General features: G+C 44.6%; 2 protein-coding genes across 7 annotated transcripts in view; both read left to right on the top strand.

The window, feature by feature from the left end:
* LDLRAD2 (low density lipoprotein receptor class A domain containing 2) overlaps positions 1–13,483 on the top strand; it is an 814,009-nt gene that overhangs the window by 624,676 nt on the left and 175,850 nt on the right. The gene's annotated exons all lie outside the window — the stretch shown is intronic.
* Positions 2,902–13,483, top strand: part of WDR45 (WD repeat domain 45) — a 28,711-nt gene continuing 18,129 nt past the window's right edge. For 4 of the 5 annotated variants that reach the window (XM_085894493.1, XM_085894494.1, XM_085894492.1 and 1 more), the window contains exons 1-3: positions 2,902–3,056; positions 8,098–8,172; positions 9,929–10,033. In XM_085894493.1, the coding sequence (XP_085750619.1) occupies positions 3,014–3,056; positions 8,098–8,172; positions 9,929–10,033 (223 nt within the window). In that variant the 5' untranslated portion in view covers positions 2,902–3,013. Of the gene's footprint in view, positions 3,057–7,002; positions 7,989–8,097; positions 8,173–9,928; positions 10,034–13,483 lie in introns of those variants that run through there. The other variant, XM_085894490.1, reaches the window with a different exon arrangement.

The raw sequence follows: 13,483 nt of genomic DNA, 5'->3' as shown, positions 1-13,483 counted from the left end.
GTTATTTCGATAAGTATGTGTTTATAGTTCGGGTTCCTACCTGTGTCTAATGGGACTGACATGTGTGCGCTGCGAGTTACTTTTTTAGTCAGGGCTTTTTGCAATACAAATCGAGCCTCCAGCCAACCGAAACCTTCACTCCTTCACTTCGCACATCACGCCATAACACACGCGTGTCCAGTCACGTACGTGGGCGGAGATTTCCATCGCCTCAGATCGAGACTCCGCCCAGAGAAGCAGGGGCGTGCCCCTTGTCCAATCACGCACAGAGGGGGACTTTCCCACGACACCCCGGCCAATGAGGGTTGAGATTCCTTCAGAGGGGGACTTTCCCACGACACCCTGGCCAATGAGGGTGGAGATTGCGACAGAGGGCGACTTTCCCACAACACGCTGGCCAATGAGGGTTGAGATTCGCACAGAGGGCGAATTTCCCATGACACCCCGGCCAATGAGGGTGGAGATTGCGACAGAGAGGAAATTTCCCACGATACCCCGGCTGATGAGGGTTGAGATTCCTTCAGAGGGCGACTTTCCCACGACACCCCGGCCAATGAGGGTGGAGATTGCGACAGAGGGCGACTTTCCCACGACACCCCGGCCAATGAGGGTGGAGATTGCGACAGAGGGCGACTTTCCCACAACACCCCGGCCAATGAGGGTTGAGATTCCTTCAGAGGGCGACTTTCCCACAACACCCCGGCCAATGAGGGTGGAGATTGCGACAGAGGGCGACTTTCCCATGACACGCCGGCCAATGGGGTTGAGATGGCCACAGAGAGCGACTTTCCCACGACACCCCGGCCAATGGGGTTGAGATGGCCACAGAGGGCGACTTTCCCACGACACGCCGGCCAATGGGGTTGAGATGGCCACAGAGAGCGACTTTCCCATGACACCCCGGCCAATGAGGGTGGAGATGGCCACAGAGAGCGACTTTCCCACGACACCCTGGCCAATGAGGGTGGAGATCGCCTCAGATGGCAATTTTCTCACCCCGGACAAGAAAGGAATAAAGGAACGCCAGGCTGGGGAGCGTTGGTCCTCTTGGGGGTCGCGGGTCTTGGTGCTGGCTGGTTCGTCTGGTCCTGGGTCATCGCCGTCTCAGGTCTTCTCCTTGGTCTTGGTTAGTTGGTGTGTGGCTGGTTGGAAAGCGCGGTCCCGAGTGCCTGGTGCAGCGACGAAGGTGTGGGTTCGAGTCCCACCCAAACCAGCTTGTCTCGACCAGACCGCATGAGGCGGAAAGGTGACCGACCGAATTCTTACCCTCAGCTCGCCTTCCTTCCCGAGCTGAAGGGTCAAATAAAGGCCGTGGCCACCATTTCGTGTGTGTGTGTGTGTGTGTGTGTGTGTGTGTGTGTGTGTGTGTGTCTGTGGACCCAATCTATAAGTAGCAATTGTTTAAGTGCATTGTACATTGTAAATTGCATTTCTGATAGTCGGTTTAACTCTGCTCTTTTTGAACTCCCTTGCCCCATTATAAATACCCCCCCCCCCCAATTGTTCAATGTACCAGCTCGTTGTTGTGCTTTCTATTATTCACCCAGCACGGTTCGTGCTTGAGAACCAGTAAGCCGATTGGGCTGTAAGTTGTCATTGGGACCGGCGCGGCTCTGGTAACTCCGCTCGGTTACGCCGGATCCGAGTCGGTACCTGCGACTCGGTCCGGACAGAGTCGGCCGAGGGTGTGATTTCCCCGTTAATTTGGCGACGTGGGTACTTAGGTATATTGAAATTTGGCTATTGACCCTACCCCACGCCGTCAGAGAATTGGCGATCACGGTCCTTTAAGTGGCCCGTCGACTCCGGAGTTATCCGGGGTGACGACCTTTTAATTCCGGGTGTTTTTGTGGGAGATGGCCCGACTGCTCCACCTGGCGGCTGTTCCTCGCCACCGACCCCCGGCCCACAACAATATTGCGAAGTGGAGGGGTCCAGTGGTCGACCTGTGCTGGATCCCTGCTCATGTCGGAATTGGTGGAAATGAGACCTGTGATCTCGCGGTGAAGCGTGCCCTTGAACTGGAAAATGTCACCCAAACCTGGGACCTGGGACCACCTGGGACCACGCCACCCTGGGACCATCGGAAATGATTAGTCTAGCCAAGGACCAGATTGAGAAAAAAATGGTCATTTCAGTGGGGACTCTAGCACGAAGGGAAGATTCTGTCACTCGGTGCATCCGGATGTGGTAGCTCCAGTTAAACTTCCCATGTTTTCCCAGAGAGAGACCAGGTAGCTCTTGGCAGGCGAAGACTCGGGCACTGCCCTCTAAATTCATACATGTACAAAATTTGGGGACACCCTCAGGGGTTTTGTGAAATGTGCAGGAAACCCGAAGATCTAAATCATTTCTTCCTAATTTGTCCTCTTTATGAGGGACCCAGGCGGCATCTTGTGCAGAATGTAGGAGTAACGGAGATCAAGATGTTGGATCTACCGGGAGTGTTGAGGCTGATGAACCAGAAGCACCCGCAACTCTGTGAGCTGGTACTAAAATTCCTGAAGGAGTGTGGGAAAGCCATTAAAATTGCATGACATTCGATGGGATGATAAACAATTTCGATCGCGTTCAGGTGCGTGGCATGTATAGAGCCTACCGGCTCTAAAAGGGCCATTAAATTTTTTTTAAAAAGAAGAAGAAGAAGACGTTGCTGTTGTTGTTGTTGTTGTTGTTGTTGTTGTTGTTTTTGTTTTTGTTTATGGTGTTTCTTTGAGTTACACTTTCCTCAGTTTCCGCTGTTGTTGTTGTTTATGGTGTTTATTTGAGTTACACTTTCCTCGTTTTCCGTTGTTGTTGTTGTTGTTTATGGTGTTTATTTGAGTTACACTTTCCTCGTTTTCCGTTGTTGTTGTTGTTGTTTATGGTGTTTATTTGAGTTACACTTTCCTCGGTTTCCGCTGTTGTTGTTGTTTATGGTGTTTCTTTGAGTTACACTTTCCTCGTTTTCCGTTGTTGTTGTTGTTTCAGGGATTTTTTGGGGGACCAGCGGCCGCTGTTTGTTGTGTTGGAAATGTCGAGGATCGTGAATAGCATTCGCTTCAATCAGGATCATGGTGAGTTCGTTGTTCGCCGTTTTCTTACTTTAATTGACGCCTTTGTTAACGGGTAGTCGTGCTTCACACGGCATCGCAAGTTGACGTTGAGGTCGTCCGTCGTCCGTCGTCCGTCGTCCGTCGTCCGTCGTCCGTCGTCCGTCGTCCGTCGTCCGTCGTCCGTCGTCCGTCGTCCGTCGTCCGTCGTCCGTCGTCCGTCGTCCGTCGTCCGTCGTCCGTCGTCCGTCGTCCGTCGTCCGTCGTCCGTCGTCCGTCGTCCGTCGTCCGTCGTCCGTCGTCCGTCGTCCGTCGTCCGTCGTCCGTCGTCCGTCGTCCGTCGTCCGTCGTCCGTCGTCCGTCGTCCGTCGTCCGTCGTCCGTCGTCCGTCGTCCGTCGTCCGTCGTCCGTCGTCCGTCGTCCGTCGTCCGTCGTCCGTCGTCCGTCGTCCGTCGTCCGTCGTCCGTCGTCCGTCGTCCGTCGTTTTTATTGTTGTGGTTGTTGATATTTGAGTCCGTCGTCCGTCGTCCTTCGTTTTTATTGTTGTGGTTGTTGATATTTGAGTTCGTCGTCCGTCGTCCTTCGTTTTTATTGTTGTGGTTGTTGATATTTGAGTCCGTCGTCCGTCGTCCTTCGTTTTTATTGTTGTGGTTGTTGATATTTGAGTCCGTCGTCCGTCGTCCTTCGTTTTTATTGTTGTGGTTGTTGATATTTGAGTCCGTCGTCCGTCGTCCTTCGTTTTTATTGTTGTGGTTGTTGATATTTGAGTCCGTCGTTCGCCGTCCCTCGCTTTTATTGTTGTGGTTGTTGATATTTGAGTCCGTCGTCCGTCGTCCTTCGTTTTTATTGTTGTGGTTGTTGATATTTCAGTCCGTCGTCCGTCGTCCTTCGTTTTTATTGTTGTGGTTGTTGATATTTGAGTCCGTCGTCCGTCGTTCTTCGTTTTTATTGTTGTGGTTGTTGATATTTGAGTCCGTCGTGGGTCGTCCTTCGTTTTTATTGTTGTGGTTGTTGATATTTGAGTCCGTCGTCCGCCGTCCTTCGTTTTTATTGTTGTGGTTGTTGATATTTGAGTCCGCCGTCCGCCGCCCTTCGCTTTTATTGCTGTGGTTGTTGATATTTGGGTCCGTCGTCCGCCGGCCTCCGTTTTTATTGTTGTGGTTGTTGATATTTGAGTCCGTCGTCCGTCGTCCTTCGTTTTTATTGTTGTGGTTGTTGATATTTGAGTCCGTCGTCCGTCGTCCTTCGTTTTTATTGTTGTGGTTGTTGATATTTGAGTCCGTCGTCCGTCGTCCTTCGTTTTTATTGTTGTGGTTGTTGATATTTGAGTCCGTCGTCCGTCGTCCTTCGTTTTTATTGTTGTGGTTGTTGATATTTGAGTCCGTCGTCCGTCGTCCTTCGTTTTTATTGTTGTGGTTGTTGATATTTGAGTCCGTCGTCCGTCGTCCTTCGTTTTTATTGTTGTGGTTGTTGATATTTGAGTCCGTCGTCCGTCGTCCTTCGTTTTTATTGTTGTGGTTGTTGATATTTGAGTCCGTCGTCCGTCGTCCTTCGTTTTTATTGTTGTGGTTGTTGATATTTGAGTCCGTCGTCCGTCGTCCTTCGTTTTTATTGTTGTGGTTGTTGATATTTGAGTCCGTCGTCCGTCGTCCTTCGTTTTTATTGTTGTGGTTGTTGATATTTGAGTCCGTCGTCCGTCGTCCTTCGTTTTTATTGTTGTGGTTGTTGATATTTGAGTCCGTCGTCCGTCGTCCTTCGTTTTTATTGTTGTGGTTGTTGATATTTGAGTCCGTCGTCCGTCGTCCTTCGTTTTTATTGTTGTGGTTGTTGATATTTGAGTCCGTCGTCCGTCGTCCTTCGTTTTTATTGTTGTGGTTGTTGATATTTGAGTCCGTCGTCCGTCGTCCTTCGTTTTTATTGTTGTGGTTGTTGATATTTGAGTCCGTCGTCCGTCGTCCTTCGTTTTTATTGTTGTGGTTGTTGATATTTGAGTCCGTCGTCCGTCGTCCTTCGTTTTTATTGTTGTGGTTGTTGATATTTGAGTCCGTCGTCCGTCGTCCTTCGTTTTTATTGTTGTGGTTGTTGATATTTGAGTCCGTCGTCCGTCGCCCCTCGTTTTTATTGTTGTGGTTGTTGATATTTGAGTCCGTCGTCCGTCGTCCTTCGTTTTTATTGTTGTGGTTGTTGATATTTGAGTCCGTCGTCCGTCGTCCTTCGTTTTTATTGTTGTGGTTGTTGATATTTGAGTCCGTCGTTGGAGGCCCTTCGTTTTTATAGTTGTGGTTGTTGATATTTGAGTCCGTCGTTGGAGGCCCTTCGTTTTTATTGTTGTGGTTGTTGATATTTGAGTCCGTCGTTGGAGGCCCTTCGTTTTTATTGTTGTGGTTGTTGATATTTGAGTCCGTCGTTGGAGGCCCTTCGTTTTTATTGTTGTGGTTGTTGATATTTGAGTCCGTCGTTGGAGGCCCTTCGTTTTTATTGTTGTGGTTGTTGATATTTGAGTCCGTCGTTGGAGGCCCTTCGTTTTTATACTTGTTCTCTTGTTTACCGAGTTCCCACTCGTTATTGGACGAGCCCGAATCACGGGTCAACGGTTACGGTTCATTTGGAATTATTATTAATAATAATAATAATTCCCTTTCAAGAAACTTTGATGCAGCAGAAAAGCCATTAAACCCACCAAAGCCTGCGCTCTGATTACCAACCTATGGTTGTTTGTCCATGCTCTATCCTTTTATAAATGTTGAGCTTCAAGCAAGGAAGCAGCACAGACCATTTATACGAATCCTTTGCCCTTTGGCATGACTCGGAGCGGCCGCTCCAGCCCTCACTCGCATCACTCACTGAGTGTGCTTGACATGTACACGAATGAGAGAATTGGAAGGTTGTCTCATGAATTGTACAATCGTGTTTCTGAATGAGTTGTCACCTTTATGAAAAAAAACAAGCTCAAATGAGCTAAGATCCTCGTCCTCTTAATGATGACGTCATAAACACGAATATGACGTCATTGTGATGTATCAGGTTGGCGATAAATTATCTGTGCTAATGCCCGGCTTTATTCCCGCAAACAAAATTCAAACAGCTTGTCAAGTTCTGGAGATAATGGTATAGGCGATTTCCATTAGCGGCGATATTATGACGTCAACTTTTTTTCTCGGAAGAATTTCCAAAATCGGAGATGGTTACTGCCTGCGCGTGGGCTTTCTGCATATACATGGCAAGTTTCACGAAGATCCGATGAAAACTCTGGGTTGTGAAACAAAAAATAGGAATGGCATCATAAAAATTGATATGACGTCATAGTTATGTATCGTATGTGCGGTAATTCATCTCTGCTAATGCCCCGTTCGATTCCCACAAACAGAATTCAAAAAGCTTGCCTAGTTTCGGAGATCATTTTTTAGGCGATTTCCATTAGCGGAGATATTTTGAGGTTATAACTTTTTTTTCTCGGAGGAATTTTCAAAATCTGAGATGGTTACTGTCTGCGCAGGGAATTTTTACATGTATATGTGCCAAGTTTCAGGAAGTTTCGATGAAAATTGTAGGTTGTGAAACAAAAAAGTCCACAAGAAGAAGATGAAGAACAACAACGTGAGTAAGACTTGGAGATCCTCCACGAGGATCTAAAAAAACGGGCTAATTAGTACCTGTGCAAATTGGTCGAGTTGCAGCACTTCAGAGTCGACCACATTTCTTGTCAGGTAGGGATTGTATGTTGAGAGGTGATGTTTTGTCGTGAACTCTGGTGAGCAGCCATTCGATCCGCAGACTTCTGGCTGCCACGTGTCACAGTTGGCCGTCAAGTGAAGAAGAAGAAGAATATTGAAGAAGAGATTTTGTTTGAATGTGAATTAACCGCGTAGCTTACTGCTACACGCGTGTATGTGCAGCACGTCGTGTGTGTGTGTGTGTGTGTGTGTGTGTGTGTGTGTGTGTGTGTGTGTGTGTGTGTGTGTGTGTGTGTGTGTGTGTGTGTGTGTGTTGGACGGACGCACGCACGCAGGCACGCCGACACCAAGCTCCCTTTTATGTTACAGATCGTAGATGACATTTTACCCCCATCTGCACATTGTTCTAACGGATTTTATTGTCCTTTTGAGTCAAGTTGAACATTAAAAATCGCACCCGTGTCCGAAGGAAGCAGTTCAGTTTGGCATTTTAAATATTTCATCGGCAAAGCCTAGAAATGAACAAAACCCATTATGATTACCCTTTAGAACCCTCTAGAATTACACACTGTGAGTTAGAAAGGTTCTTCTTCATTTTGGACAGATGAATGAATGGAAGGACGGACATACCAAATATTGAAGTGGCTACGCTGCTTAAGAAGGGTGTCGCAATGGCTCAGAGGATGCAAACTCAACTTTGACCGAAGAAGTTTGGGTTTGATTCCCAACCAAACTATCAATTGTGCTCCAAATCAGTAACCGGACCATTTTTATCTTTTTGACGAATTGATCACCGCAATGAACCCCAAATATCAGCTGGGAAGTATTCCAGGCTATCCCACATTGAACCACTGAAAAGTAAACTGGGCTAGTCCACATTCAGCCCCGAAGAGCTCCTGGGAAGTAAACCTGGCTGTCCTACATTGAGCTCCGAAGAACTGGTGATTAGTAAACCAGGATATCCAACATAATACAAGTTCTCCAGAAAGGGGTTCAAAGTTCAAGCTCTCAGGGCCAAATTGTGTTGAGTTCACGAATGAGAGAAGATGTAAGATGTTTCTCAAAACTTGTGTCATGTTTGATAGCCCAGCTTACTTTTCAGTAGTTCAAACTGGCATGCCACCCCTGGTGCTTCACAGGCAGGGTGATACATCAATGTGTCCACCTTCCTAAGTAACGATGTTCAACCCGTCTATTAGAATAGATGCAGCATCCTACCCCAAGACGATGAAAGATCGCTGCCACTGACAGTGCAAGTTATAACGAGGATTATAATTGACAGGTATTTATGTACTGTCCCCATGATTTGCACACGAGTGTTGTGTTTAACATAAATCCGTGTTACTGTGAGCTCTGGTGTGCTCATGGACCTGACCAGTCCCTGATTCCAGGCTGCTTTTGCTGTGCAATGGAGACCGGGGTGAGGATATACAATGTGGAGCCACTCATGGAGAAAGCCCACCTTGGTAAGTGCTTGGATTCCTTGTTTTTGAACAAATGGAACGGATGTCCCATCTCTCCTTAAGCTCATTTTTAATTGCCGTGGAATCGTTTGTAGGGTTTTGTACTTGGGATTTGGGACCATCCGTGAGTTTCTATATACGTAGAGGAAAACTAAGGCTACCAAAAATAAGTGATGGAAATGAATGGAATGAAGGAGTGTAAGATAAAAAGGAAAGGACATTGGAATGAACAGAGAATAAGGGGTCAATTTTTGGATGGGAAGGTGGGGTTAGGGGCATTGATGTTTATATAATTATGTGGATAGTCCATTAGCATTATTGGGCTTAGCGTCAAGATGTTAACCCAAGAAAGGCAACAAAAGATCATCTGAGATTAGCAATGCCAAATGGGTCAAAATCTGCACCAAACCAGACTCTGTGGTATAATGGTTAGAACGAGGGGGGTCTCTGGGTGAATTCAGACCCAGGCTAAATCGTATCAAAATATTTCATGGTGCGTGCTGGTGCCTCGCTTGATGTTCAGCATTTAGAGGAGATAGCATGGATAAACCCTGTGGTTTGGAAGGGGGTGGAGGAGGAGGGGTGAGGGGAGATTTCTCATTAATGGCCTCACGAAGTGTGGAGAGAAGAATAGCGACATCACAAAGGCAGCAGCTTCACTGGTACCAAGAGTGCCCCGAGTATGCTTCATCATGTACACACTAGGGCGGTTGGCTTAGGATCCTAGGGTCCTGAGTTCGAGCCATATTGACTGCTGAATTAAAACCAGGTGGGGTTGACTCGGCCTGTCATCCTTCTGAGGTCGGCAAAATGAGTACCGCTGTGTTGGTAGAGGGGCGCAGCATCAGCGGCACAGCCGCGCTTCCAAGAAATGAAAGCCACCCGGCAGCCAAACTGCCATCCGCAAGAACAGATCATGTACACTGTAAAGATGAAACTATCTCATCATGTAGACAATGAAGTTTAAAGCTACAATGATGAATTGCACACATCACAATAAACTATAAACCATCTTTCTTCATCGCAACAATATATTATCTTGAAGCGATGAGAGCTTAGTGGATACATCTTGACATTTTCTTAAATCCACATTCCAACTTGTTTGTTTCTTTTATAAAAATTCTTGAAGATAGCTTTAAAATGATAGGCAATTCTTCTTACATTCAACTTACTGGCAAAGTTCAACCTGTTTGCACTTCTAATATACAGGTGATCTTTCCATATAGAGGAGAAATACAATTATGTTAATTCCAAATGGATACATACTTAAAAACATCATATCATATTTGAGTACATTTTATTTCAGGTTTAATATATTTTATTTTAATATCAAGTTTTAATCATCATCAATTATTTATTTAATCACCTTCAAACCCATTATGATAAAAAAGTATCTACACTGACCTCAGAAGGATGACAGGCTGAGTCAACCCCACCTACTATTAATTCAAAAGCCAAGCCAGTTTTGAACTCAATTTGAACTCAAGACCTTCGGATCCCAAGCCCACCACCCTAGGCTTTAAGCCAACACCAGGCAACACTGAACCATGTTCGTGTTTAATGGATGTCTCTGCTTGTTATACCATTGTGGCCATGAAAATGTTGATAGAAAATGACTTCAAACATGAATTGTAAAACTTCTGCCTCCATTCTAATGCTTGAGACCACATCCTGTGTTCTATCAGAAGCTTTTTTTTTCACTGATTAACTATATTTCCATTGCCTCTTTCCTGAAGTGTGTGCTTGTTTGATTTTTCAGATCTGGAGCAGGTTGGAAGTGTGGAGCACGTCGAGATGATGCATAGATCAAATTTGTTGGCTTTGGTCGGTGGGGGATATGCACCCAAGTTTGCTGATAACTCCGGTACGATCACAATTTTACCTTTATCAGATAACTCTGACAAAATCACGGATCACCAAACGACAGCCAAATATCATGTCCCTGAATTTTTTTTTTACGGTTGGGCTATCATGGGCGATTCATCTGTGCAGCTTGTGCATCTTTCAACTGGAGAGTTCATAGAAAACTTTATCATGCGTAAAAAAAGATGCACTAAACAGACCTTTTTATTTTTATATATATTTTTTTAACGAAGTGAGCTAAGGCGTTGAATCGCTGGGTGCTGCCAATCTGTCTGAATATCCTCTGCCGGGAGAGTGCGAGTGGCAAATTTTATTGGTCGAGACTGCGGACAATTTTGCCAACTTCAGAGCCAAAATACTGCTCAACTGAAGGTTTTTGGAAGCGTCAATATGTCGATTCATGTTCTAGACTCTAGAGCGTTCAAAATATATAATTAAATTGAAATAAAAAAAGTTTTAAAGGCTACAGAAAATAAAACCCCAACAATCGAATCGGAAGTTGACAGCTGTTGATTCATTTGGTATACACCGTCTTTCACACCACCTTATTTGACACCTTAAATTATTTATTTGTGCCTGTTTGTACCCTTTATGAAGTCCCTAAAAACACTGTTTCCTGTTTGGAATGTTTTCCAAAATTTTTTTGACTGCCAGACAGACAGACTTCAGTCGCTTCGACCTGCTATGTGCATGCGGGGTAATGATTGAGGTGCTTTAGCAACGTTCGAATCACGCTTGATGTTATTTTGAGGTGCACAATTTTCTTGCATGTGCATTTTTCTTTGCAGAAAAGCAAAATTACATTGGATATGAAAGTACATACTGTATTGTATCCATGTTATACACTGTAATTGAGGCAAAGTTAAAGATCATTATCCACACACTTTTTGAAAATTCACCAAACTTGGTGATGATCAACATGTGGCAATAAGGTGCAAGAGCAGTATCATTTTGGACCCCGTCCTCTGGGGTGGGATCAAAAGATCAAATCCCAAAAATGCAATTACGAGCACATTTTAAACATTTTTTTTCAAATGAAACTTTGTATATGCAATCGACATTGGGGCACGCATGAAATGCGTAACGATTTTTTGTATTTGACCCCCGGTTCATGTCCCAGGGGGTTGGGACATCGGATGATCGAGGTCAAAACAGGGGAGAGGGAAAAAAAATTTTGAATCGCAATTTAATTTTGGGTCATTCCTGGTGGAACCTTTTTTGCCATCTTTCGACTTTGCTTAAGGTGGAAAACGTGGGGATTTGCGATGGTGCGCCATCACCTTCGCTTTCGTTAGACTTGTGATGCCTTTCCCGTTGCCCGATATTCTCAACTAAATCATTCTCTTTTTGATTTGCACTTGTTACATAGGAGTGAAGCCTGTTTAAATATATACGTCCATGCTCGTTTGCAACCGTTTATATTGAAGTGTGACAAGTTTGTGTGAATTAATATATTGTTACGGTGGACTGTGACTTGACACGAGGTCAAATTTTCCACTTGTACGGTCACCAATTTCATGACCGATAGTCCTTTAGGCCATCCACCGGGAAAGCCAAACATCTTTTCTATGGTTTTCGATGTACATAATTCCATCGACTCCTGTTGCCTGCAGTACGTTCTTCGGTTCAAAAAGGATGAGGAAAGGTGGGGGGTGGGGGGGGGGGCGAGTGAAGACCTTTGATGAGCCACTGCGTTTTTGAACCCTCCTGCTGAGTAGTTTCACTCCATTTTCCTAGCGGCCGTGGATTTACTCACACCGTGGTTATTTTTCTCAAATCCAGATTTTGCACCAACCGAATGCTTCGAGTTTCAAACAGGATTTATTTTCAATAAAAAAAGGAAGGACAATAAGCAAGGATTTACTGTGATAATACATGTGACTTTCAAAATGGTGTGTGGGTAATTCCACTCTAACGGACGTAACATTCAGACAGAACTTATTGGCAGTTCTCAAAAATATTTCATGAAGAACAAGGTTATCACACCAAATGTATTAGTTTATTTTGTGCAGTGAACACAAAGGTGCCAGGAAATGGTAATTATATGAGATTAAGAATATGATGAATATGACGGTATGATGAATCTTCGTAACGGATGTAACTGTCAAAATACCTGCTTTAGCATGATGATCGTTCTGCTCACAAATTTCTGTGAAGTGTTCTACGACAGAAGACTAAATCTGGTATAGCAGTTTGGTATAGGTACGTCATTGTATTCCCAGTATTTATTTGAGGAATTAATGATACACTGAGTAGGCAGTACCATGGCAAATGTAATGTAACGGACGTAATAACTGAGCGAAACAGACTTAACATCTCTGGACGTTTATTAATAAACGTCCGGAGATGCTACCACAATGTATACAGACACTGCTTGATGAAGCTAATATTGCAAAAATTCAATTATTTCAATTCATGATCTGACATATGGTATATAAGGTTGAATGAAAAATGTACTTTCAAAAAATAGCCACCAGGTATCTTTTCCCATGGAATTACCCGTGTTTTTTTTATTTTTTTTTTTCTTCAGTGACTTGGTTCTGCCTGCCGGGTACTTTTAACATTGTGAGCACAAAATCTGTTAATTCAAATAGTCTTTGAAACATAATTTTCAGCATTTAGACGATAAAGTGGCATTTGCAAAATGGTTAACCATAATTGTTCTCTTCCTGAATGCAAATTGGACTCCAGGAAATATAGGAAAACCGACAAATATCCGGGATGAGAGAAGTCGAGTTCCTACCATTTCCTGTTCGTACAAGTGAGAAGCAGCGGTGGATATAACAGACGGACAGACGGACGGACACTTCTCCGTTTAGCAACAGCTGCAAAAATGTACAATTTCTTTTGTGGCTGTACCTTTGAACAATTTTGATGTTTTGTTGACCTCAAAGTTCCTCATTATTCACTGTTCCATCCTCTTTATTAATCTCATTCTCTACCATCTTGATTTTCAACATTCACATTGAAGCAGGAAATGTGTGATGGTGAAGTTTTGTTTCCAATACTAAAAAGACATTTTCCTAAAATCATCGACTACATGATTCTTTTTTGAATTTTTTTTTTCCAAGTCACATTCAAATCACCCTGGTCATTCATGTAAAGATGCATTGATCTGTCTGCACATCCTTGACTTGCGCACACACATGATGAATGTTCAAGTCCTCCATCTACACACTAGAAAACAGTGCACTGTAGTTGAGCTTTACACTGTGGGATGGGGTCCCGACATAATCCCCATTTTGTCTTGTCCAATGTTATGCAGACGATAAACCAACGTGACTGGATAGCCGAGAGGTATGCACACTCATCTTTGAGCTATCTAGTCTGGGTTTGAATCCCGACCCAGCCGTAAACTGTCATCCTGGTGTTTCGCAGGCAGGGCATGGCATCAATGTGTGTGCCCTCCCTCGGATGGACGTTAAACTGAGAGCTCCGACTGCCTGCATTA

This window comes from Eptatretus burgeri, chromosome 9 (assembly GCF_056783735.1).
Source record: "Eptatretus burgeri isolate ZD-2024b chromosome 9, Ebu_testis_v1, whole genome shotgun sequence".
Lineage (NCBI taxonomy): Eukaryota > Metazoa > Chordata > Myxini > Myxiniformes > Myxinidae > Eptatretus > Eptatretus burgeri.
This window is presented reverse-complemented; position numbering and strand designations above follow the sequence as displayed.